This window comes from Papio anubis, chromosome 20 (genome assembly GCF_008728515.1).
Source record: "Papio anubis isolate 15944 chromosome 20, Panubis1.0, whole genome shotgun sequence".
In the NCBI taxonomy this organism is placed as follows: domain Eukaryota; kingdom Metazoa; phylum Chordata; class Mammalia; order Primates; family Cercopithecidae; genus Papio; species Papio anubis.
The window spans coordinates 20,077,180-20,091,637 of NC_044995.1; the positions used below are offsets into that span (position 1 = coordinate 20,077,180).

Here is a 14,458-nt window from a genome sequence, read left to right on the forward strand (position 1 = left end):
TAAACATATTAATTAATGACTATATAATTATGAGAATTAAACTGGTAATATGTATTTGGGATTTGTTAATTAATGGTGATAATAGAGATTGTTTCTGCCCCAGGGGTAACTCAAGGATAACACTTAACAGACTAAGCTAACAGAATAATATGAGAAAATTAATCAACATATTCAAAAATCGGAGAAAGAGTTATAAATATGAAAAAGAATGTGCATGGCCGGGTACAGTGTCTCACACTGTAATCCCAGCACTTTGGGAGGCCGAGGTGGGCAGATCATCTGAGGTCAGGAGTTCAAGACCAGTCTGGCCAACATGGTGAAACCCTGTCTCTACTAAAAATACAGAAAAATTAGCCGAGCCTGGTGGTGGGCGCCTATAATCCCAGCTACTGGGGAGGTTGAGGCAGGAGAATTACTTGAACCTGGGAGGCAGAGGTTGCAGTGAGCTGAGATTGTGCCTTCACACTCCAGCCTGGGCAACAAGAGAGAAACTCCATCTCAAAAAAAGAAAAGAAAAGAAAAGAAAAGAGAGTTTGCTAAGAGTGTTGCTATGGTTTGAATGTTTGTCTCCTCCAAAACTCATGTTGAAACTTAATCCCCATGGGTGGGACATATATGGGGTGAATGGGTTACAAGGGCTTTCATGGCTTAATGGATTAATGAGTTATTATGGCAGTGGGACACATGGCTTCGTAAGAAGCAAAAGAGACACCTGAGCTAGCACACTCAGCCCCCATTACCCACTGATGGTCTGTGCACTGCGTTGGGACTCTTCCGGGTCCTCACCAGCAAGAAGGCCCTCACCAGATGCAGTCCCTCAACTTTGGAGTTCTCAGCCCCCATAATTGTTAAGAAATAAACTCCTTAATCTGTCAGAGTAGAGTAGAAATAATAATAATACATTCCTTTTCTTTATAAATTACCCATTTTCAGATACTTCGTTATAAGCAACAGAAAATGGACTAAGACAAGCGTAAAGTGCATAGACTTAAATAGGGCCAGCAGGACTAGCCTTTGTGAAGAAGTGATTTTGATTTGAGGCTGAGAATGAAAACCAGCCAACCATGCAGTGTCAGAGGATTCCTCAAAGAAGGAGCAGCCTGTGAAGAGTCCTATTTATTTGGAACAGTTGTGGGGCATTTTGTGCGTTGAAAGAGGCCCAGTATGCTATGGACAGAGAGAATAAATGGGAGAAGAGATTTGTTGACAAGCAGCAGCTTTATTATTTATGCTCAGGTATTTATATTTTATTCTAATGGCAAAGAGATAGCATTGAAAACATTTAAATAGAAAGACTCAAATATTGATCAGCATCCCAATAATTTCTTGGAGAATGTAAACAAGAACAAAACAATTACTTGCCCAGGACTTTGTCCTAAGATGGTTTCAGTCAGTTAAAAACACATCTGCATAGTTTAAACAAATCTCTAGGTGATTCTTCTCCACACTTAAATCAGGCCTTCACTGATTTGACTTGCTTTCCTAATCACCAGCCCTGCCTGCACTCCTGGACTCTATTTGCTATGTTTCCCTTGCCCTTTTTCAAAATGATGAGACTGCAATCTGTCCCATGGTACACATTAGCAGAATAGTGACAAAAGAATTGTGTATAATGTAGAAGATGATTGGCTCATGAGTAATTGTCCTAGTCCAGTGGAGCTAGCTTAGTAGAGGTATATTTATAATGTTCAGTAGGAAAGACAAAGGCCTTCCATATGATGCTTTATTATCAGGAGCCCTTTCACCTCTGTTTTAAGAAAATTAATAATAAATGTCTGCACCCAGGGCTCCCTCCCCAGAGGAATGTACCATCAACCTTGCATGGCCTCTTATCTAAAGACAGGCTTCAGTTTACCTTACTCCCACCTTAATGACGTCCTCACTGGCTCTGGGCTTTATTTTCATGTGCAGTGTCTCAGGACCTGAAGTCTAGCATTGCTTCTTTATTTTTGTGCATTTTAATACACATGAAGTGGATTTTAGCCATGCTGAGCTGCCTTTTAGTTTATCCCTTTAGATGTCAACTAGTTTATTTATTAGTGTTCTACTGATTAAAGATGCATAGAATTGGCTGGGCATGGTGGCTCACACCTGTAATCCCAGTACTTTGGAAGGCTGAGGCGGGCGAATCACCTGAGATCAGTAGTTCGAGACCAGCCTAGCCAACACGGTGAAACCCCGTCTCTACTAAAAATACACACAGAAAAATTAGCCTGGCTTGGTGGTGTGTGCCTGTAATCCCAGCTACTAGGAAGGCTGAGGCAGGATAATTGCTTGAAGCTGGGAGTCGGAGGTTGTAGTGCGCAGATTGTGCCACTGCACTCCAGCCTAGGTGACAGAGCAAGACTCCATCTCAAAAAAAAAAAAAAAAAAAAAAAAAAAGATGCATAGAATTAAGTGTTCCTGCTCTCCTGCTCCGGGCCTATTTTTCCTCTGAACGCAGTAATTTTTTAGTGTATACTTTTGTAGAAGATAAAGTTTTTTAGGTACACATATGTAAGATTGTGGCAGAAATGTGTATGTTTGAGATCTGTCTCATCCATTCAGCTTGTAACAGGCATTATTTTAGTGCCTTTTATTTCTTTACAGAAGTTTTTTTGTTTGTTTGTTCTTTGTTTTTTCCTTTCTGGAACAGGAAAACAGTATGTATTTGCTTTCTTGTTTTCTTTCAGATTTGGAATCCAGATATAGGACCAATACTTTATCTCCAGAAAAGGACATTTATGAAATATATTCATTTCAATGGGATATAATGGAAAGAATTAAAAGCTATAGCCTTCAGGGTTCTGTTTTTAGGAATGATTGGGAATGCAAAAGCAAGATTGAGGGGGAAAAGCAACAACAAGAGGAATATTTTGGGCAAGTGAAAATTACCTCTGAAAAAATGACCACTTACAAAAGGCACAATTTTCTTACGGAGTATCAGATCGTTCATAATGGAGAAAAGGTGTATGAGTGTAAGGAGTGTAGGAAGACCTTTATTCGTCGCTCAACACTTAGTCAACACCTGAGAATTCATACTGGTGAGAAACCTTATAAGTGTAAAGAATGTGGGCAGGCCTTTAGACAGCGTGCACATCTTATTCGACATCACAAACTTCACACTGGTGAGAAACCCTATGAATGTAAGGAGTGTGGGAAGGCCTTTACAGTGCTCCAAGAACTTACTCAACATCAGAGACTTCATACGGGTGAAAAGCCCTATGAATGTAAGGAATGTGGAAAGGCCTTTAGAGTACATCAGCAACTGGCTCGACATCAGAGAATTCACACTGGTGAGAAACCCTACGAATGTAAGGACTGTGGAAAGACCTTTAGACAGTGTACACACCTTACACGCCATCAGAGACTTCATACTGCTGAAAAGCTCTATGAATGTAAGGAATGTGGGAAAGCCTTCGTATGTGGTCCAGACCTTAGAGTACATCAGAAAATTCATTTTGGTGAGAAACCCTATGAATGTAAGGAATGTGGGAAGGCTTTTAGAATATGCCAACAACTTACTGTTCATCAGAGTATTCATACTGGTGAGAAACCCTACGAATGTAAGGAATGTGGGAAGACTTTTAGATTAAGACAACAACTAGTTCGCCATCAGAGAATACATACTCGTGAGAAACCCTATGAATGTATGGAATGTTGGAAGACCTTTAGTAGTTACTCACAGCTAATTTCACACCAGAGCATTCATATTGGTGAGAGACCCTATGAATGTGAAGAGTGTGGAAAGGCCTTTAGACTGCTTTCACAACTTACTCAGCATCAAAGTATTCACACTGGTGAGAAACCTTATGAATGTAAGGAATGTAGAAAACCTTTTAGACTGCTCTCACAACTTACCCAACATCAGAGTATTCACACTGGTGAGAAACCTTATGAATGTAAGGAATGTGGTAAGGCTTTTAGACTTTATTCATTTCTTACTCAACACCAGAGAATTCATACTGGTGAGAAACCCTACAAGTGTAAGGAGTGTAAGAAGGCCTTTAGACAGCATTCACACCTTACTCAACATCAGAAGATTCATAATGGAATTTAATAGAAGAAAGCCTTCAAATGTATATGATGTTACAGAACATCAGAAAATTCATTTTTGAGAAAATGTGTTCCATGCTTAATTCCAAACATAATAAATTTTATATTAGAGAAAGAATATGTTGATTTAAAAGCCTTCCAACACCATTTAAACATGGTTTATCTTCAGCAAATTCCTATGAGAATAACGTAATGAATGTAGGAAAATCTTTAGCCTTATCTGTCATTATCTCCCTTTCTCCACTTTATTACCAGTGTGATTTATTGGACAAGATACTAAGCTTCTGTGCCTCATTTTGCTGACTTGTAAAATGGTAATAATAGTACTTATATGTATTAGTTATTTATTGCTGTGTAATAAATTACCACAAACGTAGTAGCTTAAAATAACATACATTTATATCTTACAATTTGGATCAGAAGTATAGGCGTGACTTAATTGGGTCCTCTGCTTCAGGGTCTCTTGCAAGGCTACAGATTTCAGCCAGGGCTGAGGTCTCATCTGAAGGCTCAACTGGGGAAGGATCCACATCCATACTAACACAGTTGTTACCCAAATGTATTTCCGTGAGGCCTGTTGCATTGAGATTCTCAGTTTCTAGCTGGCTGTTGGCTGAACGCTGACTGCAGTTCCTGGCCACAATAGTCTCATCAGCATAGCTGCTTGCTTCATCAAGGCATGCAAGCCAAAAGCAGGGAGAGTCTGCTAGCAAGATGGAAGTTACAATCATGTGTTATCTAATCATGGAAGTAACATTCCCTCACCTTCTACTGGTAGAAATAAGTTACTAGGATAGCCCACACTCAAGAGAAGAGGATGATACAAGAGTGTGAACAAGTCCTCAAGACAGGATCACTGGGGAGCCTTTTTAGAGTCAGCCTGCCACACTGTGGAATAGGATTGTTGCAAGGAGTAAGTAGTTAATACTTGGAGGAATCACAGTCATATAGCATGTATTCTGTAAATATTATCTATAATTGTTACTGTCATTAGTATTAGTGAATTCACATACAAGGAAGATCTGTAGATATAATAAATGTAGAAATGCCTCCTGTCACCTCTCAGAAATTATTAAACATAATTTATTCTAGGTAAAATCTAGATTATAGTGAATGTAGGAAGTTCTTCAGCACTTGAGCTGCATTAGAAATTTCATGCCAAAAAGAAACCCTGTGAATTTCATGAATGTGAGGTCATTAGTAGTACAGCTGTTGAAGAATTAGAGGGAAACAGGAAATGATTTTCCCATAATTCCAAAAAGCAAAAGGCTTACAATCCCTGTTGTCTGACCACAGTTCAAAATTAATTAGGAACTATCAAAAATGTGGCTTAAAAGAAATGAACCACCTAGGAATTTCATATTATTGTGTATATTTATGTGTGTGTATAAAACTGCTGTGGAAAAGAAAGAAAACATCATTCTGTATCTTCAACCAGTAGGAGTTGTTTCAAGTTGAGTTTTTGATGTGATCCCACCAGTAATTTGATAGTTTACTTGATTGTGGCTGCATAATTTGGTCACCTATGGAAGATGCTAGAGCACCAATTTATATATATATTTTTTGAGACAGAGTGTCACTTTGTCCCCCAGGCTGGAGTGCAGTGGCACAAGCATACTTCACTGTACCCTGTTCCTCCTGGGCCCACCTCAACCTCCTGAGTAGCTGGGACTACAGGTGTGCACCACTGTGCCTGGCTAATTAATTTTTTTTTTTTTTTTTTTTAGAGAAAGGGTCTCACTATGTTGCCCAGGCACGTCTTGAACTTCTGGGCTCAAGTGATCCTACCTCCTTGGCCTCCAAAGGTGCTGGGGTTGCAGGCATGAGCCACCACACCCAGCCCAACTCATTATTCTTGAAATCAATAAATCGGAGGAAAAATTGATATTTCATTTCTTTTTCCCATGTGAACCAAATTTCAGGGTCACCAGAAGTTCATCAGATTCAAGTGGATTTGGCCTGGCACAGGCAGGGGCTCATGCCTGTAATTCCAGCACTTTGGGAGGACAAGGTGGGTGGATCACTTGAGGCCAGGAGTTTGAGACCAACCTGGTCAACATGGTGAAACCCTGTGTGTACTAAAGATACAAAAATTAGCCAGGCATGGTGGCACGCGCCTGTAGTCCCAGCTACTTGGGAGGCTGAGGTGAGAGGATCACTTGAACCCAAGAGGCAGAGTTTGCAGTGAGCTGAGATCGCGCCACTGCACTCCAGCCTAGGTGACAGAGTGAGATCCTGTCTCAAAAAAAAAAAAAAAAAAAAAAAAATTGAATGGGTTTTTCTTTTTTAAAGAAGTCTAATAAATCCAGAAGGAATTATAGGATTAGAAAAATCACCATTTTCTTTTTTTTTTTTTTTTTTTTTTTTGTTCTTAGGATTGTTTTGTCGCCCATGCTGGAGTGCTGTGGCCGGATCTCAGCTCACTGCAAGCTCCGCCTCCCGGGTTCCCGCCATTCTCCTGCCTCAGCCTCCCGAGTAGCTGGGACTACAGGCGCCCGCCACCTCGCCCGGCTAGTTTTTTGTATTTTTTAGTAGAGACGGAGTTTCACCGTGTTAGCCAGGATGGTCTCGATCTCCTGACCTCGTGATCCGCCCGTCTCGGCCTCCCAAAGTGCTGGGATTACAGGCTTGAGCCACCGCGCCCGGCCGAAAAATCACCATTTTCTAGACCTTAATGGAATAATGGGTCCAGAAGACACGATCTTCAATGGGTACTGCAACTAATAGGTGAAACATTTTATAGCGAGATTTTTATGGTGGATTTATCAAGCTGGCCACCTCTAAACCCTTTGATCTATTTTAACCTTAATAAAAATAGGTCTATCAGACAACACACACACTTCCTGACATAGTGCAATAAGAAGTCAATACCACCATCTACAAAGCCTTATTGCTGGAATAAAAAACAAGGGGACTAGATGAATAGTGTATAGTCATCCCTTGGTATCCATGGGGAATTGGTTCCGGGATCCTCCAGTGATGGTAAAATCTGAGGATGCTCAAGTCCCTTGTATAAAATGGCATTGTCTGTATTTGCATATTACCTACTCACATCCTCCTGTATACTTTAAATAATCTTTGGATGACTTATACCTAACACAATGTAAATACTATGTAAATAGTTGTTATACTGTATTTTGCAATTTGTATTATTTTTATTGTATTTTTATTTTTATTGTTTTTTTTTTCTTTTTTTGAGTATTTTCTATTTGAGGTTGGTTGAATCTGCAAATATGGAGGGCTGGCTTTAAAGGGCACCACAGGAAGAAGCCAAACATATCCAGAATGTGTGAAACTCTGCAGAGCAAATTACCTGATTTCTTCAACTAACAGGTGGCATGAAAATACAAGCGGAAGGGCAACCGTTAACAGATTAAAAGAGACTTAAAGAGACATGTCAACTAAATTCAGTAATGTTGGCATTACTTGGAGCCGGTTTGAACAAAACATAAAAAGCCGTTTTGGAGACAGTGGGGGAAGTGTGGACATGGATTAATATTAAATGACATTTACATATATTAATTTGGTTAGGGATGATGTCAATGTGATTATAAAAAATAAAAGATCCTATGTGTTAGAGATACATACTATGAAATGAAGATTGACACATTTGGATTAAAATATTCCAGCAAAAGAAAAATAATTGGCAAAGAGAGCTGGGAACTAAATTGGCAACATGTTGATAATTTAAGTGGAGTGGTTTGTTCGTGGAGATTTATTGCTCTAATATTTCTACTTTTGTATGTGTTTGAAATTTCAATAATAAAATGTTTAAAATGAAAACCAAAATTATAGAATATGTAGAAATGAATGACAGTGAGATGCCTGCACATCTAACCTTATCAGATATCATCAAAGTTCTGTTCAGTGAGAAATTAATACCCTGTAATGTGGTAAGGCAATCTTATTTGTGGATACAGTCTTCGTATTCTTCACTTACCCACAGCAGCAACACCAGGCCTGTCACACAGATGAATGTGTTGAGGGAATGAATAAGTATTTCCGTCAAGAAAAAGGAAACAACAAAATAAAACCAACCCAAGTAAAGAACAGCCAAGTGGCCAGGCACGGTGGCTCATGCCTGTAATCCCAGCACTTTGGGAGGCCACAGTGGGTGGATCACCTGAGGTTGGGAGTTTGAGACCAGCGTGACCAACATTGAGAAACCCCGTCTCTACTAAAAATACAAAATTAGCCAGGCATGGTGGCACATGCCTGTAATTCCAGCTACTTGGGAGGCTGAGGCAGGAGAATCACTTGAACCCAGGAGGCAGAGGTTGCGGTGAGCTGAGATCATGCCACCGCACTCCAGCCTGGGTAACAGAGCAGGAGTCTGTCTTAAAAAAAAGAAAAAAAAAAAAAAAAAGGAACAGTCAAGTACAGTAGAAAGTAGAAATTAAGAGAATAAAGAATATTAGACTTGATTCAATGTTAATAGTGATTAGATTTTGGCATTATAGTCAAGGAAGAGAAAATGAAAGATAATACATTTAGAGTATTGATGATAAAAGACACAATTCTAGATTATATCAAGGAGATTTTTTAAATTATAAGGCAAAACTAGGCTGGGCACAGTGTCTTATGCCTGTGATCCCAGCACTTTGGGAGGCCGAGGTGGGTGGATCACTTGAAGTCAGGAGTTCGAGACCAGCCTGGCGAACATAGCAAAACCCCATCTCTACTAAAAATACAAAAATTAGCCTGTCATGGTGGCAGGCACCTGTAGTCTAAGCTACTGGGGAGGCTGAGGCAGGAGAATCGCTTGAACCCAGGAGGCACAGGTTGCAGTGAGCTAAGATCGCGCCACTGCACTCCAGCCTGGGTGACAAAGTGAGACCCAGTCTGAAAAATAAATAAACAAAATATGGTAAAACTATACATGCACACATGCACAAACATGTATATTAATTCCAATACAAGTAAAAATGTAGAAGGATTACATTTTCCCCCCCAAAGGAATATGTTGTTATAATTAACTCACTGTAGAACCCAAATCGATTAACAAAAAATGTGTGTGTGTGTGTGAAGTCCCTGTTTAAGTAAAAAATCTGATACTTATAAAAACTTTAAGGAATATCCTAAAAATGTTACCAATTAGTTCTGCACAGCTAAAATAATCCTAATAAAAATTAGATGAAGATAGCTTCTGAAAGCAAAATCTAGACCACTTTCATTATGAAGATTCTGTTTTTCACAATTCTAAATAAAGTTTATTTAGAATTTATTACAAAATCTATCTTTGCTAATAGGTCAGTGTTTCTTTTCCCAAGCACCAAATACCTCCAGAAGGCCTGTATTTGACCCCTAAATTCAACATTCTCCAGAAGTTTGCTTCAAGGAACACTAATTCTTGATGGTATTTGAAAAAAAGATTTCTTGGGAAAATAGGCAAATGAAGCAAAACATAAAACATCTACTTTTGGTCGGGCATGGTGGCTCACGCCTGTGATCCCAACACTTTGGGAGGCCAAGGCAAGCAGATCACCTGAGGTCAGCAGTTCGAGACGAGCCTGACCAACATAGTGAAACCCCGTCTCTACTAAAAGTACATAATTAGCCAGGCATGGTGGTGGGTGCCTGTAATCCCAGCTACTTGGGAGGCTGAGGCAGGAGAATTGCTTGAACCCAGGAAACGGAGGTTGCAGTGAGCCGAGATTGTGCCATTGCACAATTGCCTGGGCAATAAGAGTGAAACTCAGTCTCAAAAAAAAAAAAAGAAAAAAAAAATCTACTTTTGAGGAATTCGAAGTATATATGCTCAGTTTGTCAAAGATTTAGTAAAGACATTTTTGTTTAACCGAGTGTATCTCAAATTTATTTTTGATACACTCAAAATAATTGGAGTGATTGGGATTCTCAGTCCCAATATCTGCAATAGGAACTGCTTTGGTAGATGCTGCCATAACCATAATAAATGTCTTCAAGGGTATAATTTTAGACATTATGGTGAGTGGTTGTGTTGGGGGGTAGTAAGTCAGGGCAACTTTTTGCCGCTCACATCATGCTCTGAAAGTAGCTACCTGCTTTAATGGATGGTTAGTGCTTTTCTATGGAATTGAAAAGATTCCAGCCTGATCCTTGATGTTTGTATTAAACATGCTTATATATAATATTAAACAATGATTAAGGACATAAAGAGTTTCTGTGGTAATAAAGATGCTATATTGAATATCATTTTGTGTATTTTCTGATTTCCTTAAAGAGTAAAGAATCTAAGGTAGGCTGGGCGCGGTGGCTCAAGCCTGTAATCCCAGCACTTTGGGAGGCCGAGACGGGCGGATCACGAGGTCAGGAGATCGAGACCATCCTGGCTAACACGGTGAAACCCCGTCTCTACTAAAAATACAAAAAATTAGCCGGGCGTGGTGGCGGGCGCCTGTAGTCCCAGCTACTCGGAGGCTGAGGCGGGAGAATGGCGTGAACCCAGGAGGCGGAGCTTGCAGTGAGCCGAGATCGCGCCACCGCACTCCAGCCTGGGAGACACAGCGAGACTCCGTCTCAAAAAAAAAAAAAAAAAAAAAAAAGAATCTAAGGTATTACCTAGAAATGAAATTGTTCGTTACAGGCTGTATACACATTCAGCTTCACTGCTTATTGCCAAATTGTGGCTCCACCATTGTTCCAGTTTTGAATCCCTTCGATCATTGAATATGAATGTTCATATTTCCCGACCTCTGCTATAAGTTTCAATATTTATTACACTGGGCCAGGCACGGTGGCTCACACCTGTAATCCCAGCACTTTGGAAGGCCAAGGCAGGAGGATTGCTTGAGCCCAGAAGTACGAGACCAGGCTGGGCAACATGGCAAAACCTCATATCTACAAAAAATACAAAAATTAGCTGGGTGTGGTGACATGCGTCTGCAGTCTCAGCTACTTGGGAGGCTGAGGTGGATGGATCACTTGAGTCTGGAAAATCGAGACTGCAGTAAGCCGTGATCATGCCACTGCACTCCAGCCTGAGTGTTGGAGTGAGACCCTCTTTCAAAAAAAAAAAAAAAATTATTACCTTGATTACAAGTGAGTCAAGCATCTTTTCATATGTGTTTATTGGCCAATTGTGTTTTCCTTACTGTGCTTTTGAATGATGTCTTTGCTGTATTTTTTTTTTTTTTTTTTTGCATTCTCATTTATTGATTTTCAGGATTCTTAAAATATTTCAGGTATTGGCCGGGTGTGGTGGCTCACGCCTGTAATCCCAGCACTTTGGGAAGCCGAGGTGGACGGATAATCTGAGGTCAGGAGTTCGAGACCAGCCTGGCCAACATGGTGAAACCCCGTTTGTACTAAAAATACAAAAATTAGCCGGGCATGGTGGCGGGCGCCCATAATTCCAGCCACTCGGAAGGCTGAAGCATGAGAATCACTTGAATCCGGGAGGGGGAGGTTGTAGTGAGCCGAGATCACGCCATTGGACTCCAGCCTGGGGAACAGAGTGAGACTCCGTCTGAAAACATAAACAAAAACAAAGCAAAAATAAGCCTATTCCAAAACAAAAATAATGAAAGTATTTATTCGGATGTTTTTAAATAAAATTTTTAATCTTATGTATTCGTGTCCAAAGGTGAAGAACATAATGTACTGAAGAATGTGATAGGACTTAAGTCACTTCTGTAGGACGTGAGTCCATTTACCTAGCATTTTTCTTTTACCCGGGTCAGGTTCCACCCAGACTCGCCTCCTACTGGCCCTGAGAATGCAATGACTCCATCCTTGGCATCAAGTCAGGGGCCCCAGCATTTGGCCGATCTGCTCATGCGTACTCCTAGGTCAGGCGGCCACTCCCAGAAGTCTCCGGGGCTCGGGCGGTGGGCGGGGCGCGCGGTCTTCGTGGTCACTGCTGTATTTTTGGTTGGTTTTAGGACTCTGGACTTCACTTCTCAGAGGTGCCTGCGGTCCTGACTGTTCCGTCTTGGACTACATATTCCACCGGCGACCGAGAAATCTCGGACCTCTGGCTCCGCCTCCCTGACCTCTGCGCTGCGGGTGACCTGGTCCCATCTGAGGAAGAAGGCGGAACGGGTCGCTGCTGGAGCCTCTGCAGCCCCAGCTCGCAGCCCGTAGCCCGCAGCCCGCGTGGGACCCTGTGTGGCGGTGAGAGTGGAGCTGCAGGAGGCGCTCAGAGTCAGGATGCCTCGGTCGCGGGCAAGGCTTGTCTCCCGCCTCCTCAGGGCCCGGGGGTGTTAGAGCTGCGGAGGGGGCTCATCTCTAGGGAGACAGGTGGGGAACGTCTCCTTTGTGACGTGGGGACTGAGAAGGGTGTGTGAGTTTCTTGTGTGACTGGGACATAGAGTGAGTGTCCTTTGCAAAGCCTGCTTTGCTGTAGCTCTGTGGTGTCACTGACCCGTGGGTCCAGGGTCTCAGTTTCCCTGTCTCCTCTGAGCCTAGTATGACTGCCACAGAGAAATGATGGAAGCGGGAAATCAGATACTGAGCCTTAGATGAAGGTTCCCAGTGAGAAGAAACATAGGATGGGAAGCTTAGAGCAGGAATTGCCCTAAAAACGATGTGATAGACTCTGTTAAAGAAAAAATATTCAGTCAAACTTTTTTTTTTTTTTTTTTTTTTTTTTTTTTTTGAGATGGAGTCTCGCTCTGTTGCCCAGGCTGGAGTGCAGTGGCCCGATCTCAGCTCACTGCAAGCTCCGCCTCCCGGGTTCACGCCATTCTCCGGCCTCAGCCTCCCGAGTAGCTGGGACTACAGGCGCCCGCCACGTCGCCCGGCTAGTTTTTTGTATTTCTTAATAGAGACGGGGTTTCACCGTGTTAGCCAGGATGGTCTCGATCTCCTGACCTCGTGATCCGCCCGTCTCGGCCTCCCAAAGTGCTGGGATTACAGGCTTGAGCCACCGCGCCCGGCCGTTCAGTCAAACTTCTTAAAGCATGCAAAGGAAGACTTGATTCAGGATCATCGTGATAGGTATTGAAAGCACAGCAGTGAGATTTTGCAATGGGTACAAGAGATTGGGTTCAACCCCAAATTCAGCATGAAGGAGTGGGAACTTATAGTCAAGGAGCAGGTTAGGGATCACTGAAAGACGAAATACTGAGAGGAAATGTCTGGGATAAGTAGGATTCTGGATAAACGCACCTGTTGGGATTCTTTTTGGAGAGAGAGACCTGGGTGATAAGACATCATCACCTGGGGGATGGTGGGGGATGAAGATACGGGGGCAGAGGGTTCCTGCTAAACTGGCTTAGAAGGGGTCTTTGCTATTTTTGGATTTTACAGTGAAGTGTACAGATGGGCCCAGGAGAAGGTGTAAGAGCCTGAGTAAAGTTTGGTCAGGCAGAGTTTGTGTAGGATTCCTTCCTGGAAGGGTTGTACACTCTGCCGCCATCTCCCGGTTCTTGGAGTTTCATTTACGTGTTTAAGAAACCGGCCTTCTTGAATTCTGACCCCAAGAACCTGCAGTGAAGGATGATTGGAGAGTCCACCCACCATACTTCTTTCTGGTTATGTGTATGAAATTATGCACCTGTAGCCTTGGAGGGGGAAACAGAAACACTATTTTAAGGCGTTTTTGATCATTCCGTTTTGGACTTCTTTAGATCAAAAGCAACAGGAATATGAACTCAGTTGTGATGTGTCCTTGCAAATGAAGGAAGTGAGCCAGAATGTAAGTGTCCTAAAATAGGAATTCTTAGTCATTGGGTCCATTGACTGTTTTTATGGGCATACAGGGCACAACAATCCCCCTGAAGCTCTATATACATGTTTGTTCATTTACATTTTTCCAAGGTTCTATCGTCCAAATTATTTAGACTTGAGCTTTAGATCTGGAATCAGAGTGTTATACCTTTGAATGGTTTTGCAGAAAACTAATGATCAAGATTATGAGAATGGTTAAGAAAATCATACAACATCCATGGGATTGGACATTATATTGATAATAAAATTTATGTTTATAAAGAATTTGTGAATAGCTGTATATCATGTATCAGAAAAACAAAACATAATAAGAATTTGTCATTCACAGAAAAATGCCTATGATCTCACCTTCAACAGGATTCATAGTTGTAGGTCGCAGTTCTCAAAAACTATCTATGCAGCCCATTTTTTAAAAATGGAAGTTTACAAAACCTTTTGCAAGGATTGTATCTAATATGACCATTTAATTGGTTTTTCAGAAAAGAATAGAAGGGGAGAGGCCACATTTATTGAACATCTAATATATACGCAAAATCATGTGGTCTGTTTTCTGTATCTTTTCTCATTAAATGTGCAAAGGCCATTTCCCTGTTAATTAAGGGAAGAATCTTTATAGTGAAATGTTTCTAATTATGTAGAAGTGGCACAGCTAAAGGCTATGCAAGAAGACACAATGTTACATGGTTCTATCACGCTGATATTTTTAAATTCTAGGCCTACTATTTAGGTTTCTTATAATGACAGAAATGTACCCTTTTCCCGTAATGATAGT

The 14,458-nt window shown here is 41.3% G+C and overlaps 1 protein-coding gene and 1 long non-coding RNA gene across 4 annotated transcripts in view; both read left to right on the forward strand.

The window, feature by feature from the left end:
* The window catches only part of ZFP14 (ZFP14 zinc finger protein), a 40,059-nt gene extending 34,289 nt beyond the window's left edge, over window positions 1-5,770 (forward strand). For 2 of the 3 annotated variants that reach the window (XM_031659584.1, XM_031659582.1), the window contains exon 5: window positions 2,673-5,769. In XM_031659584.1, the coding sequence (XP_031515444.1) occupies window positions 2,673-4,039 (1,367 nt within the window). In that variant the 3' untranslated portion in view covers window positions 4,040-5,769. Of the gene's footprint in view, window positions 1-933; window positions 1,237-2,672 lie in introns of all 3 variants that reach the window. The other variant, XM_031659583.1, reaches the window with a different exon arrangement.
* A 7-nt stretch (window positions 5,771-5,777) lies between these two features.
* On the forward strand, window positions 5,778-7,818 carry LOC108583275. Its single transcript, XR_001897713.3, has 2 exons — window positions 5,778-6,046; window positions 7,235-7,818. It is a non-coding gene; the product is annotated as an uncharacterized LOC108583275 (long non-coding RNA).
* Window positions 7,819-14,458: the final 6,640 nt, after the last annotated feature.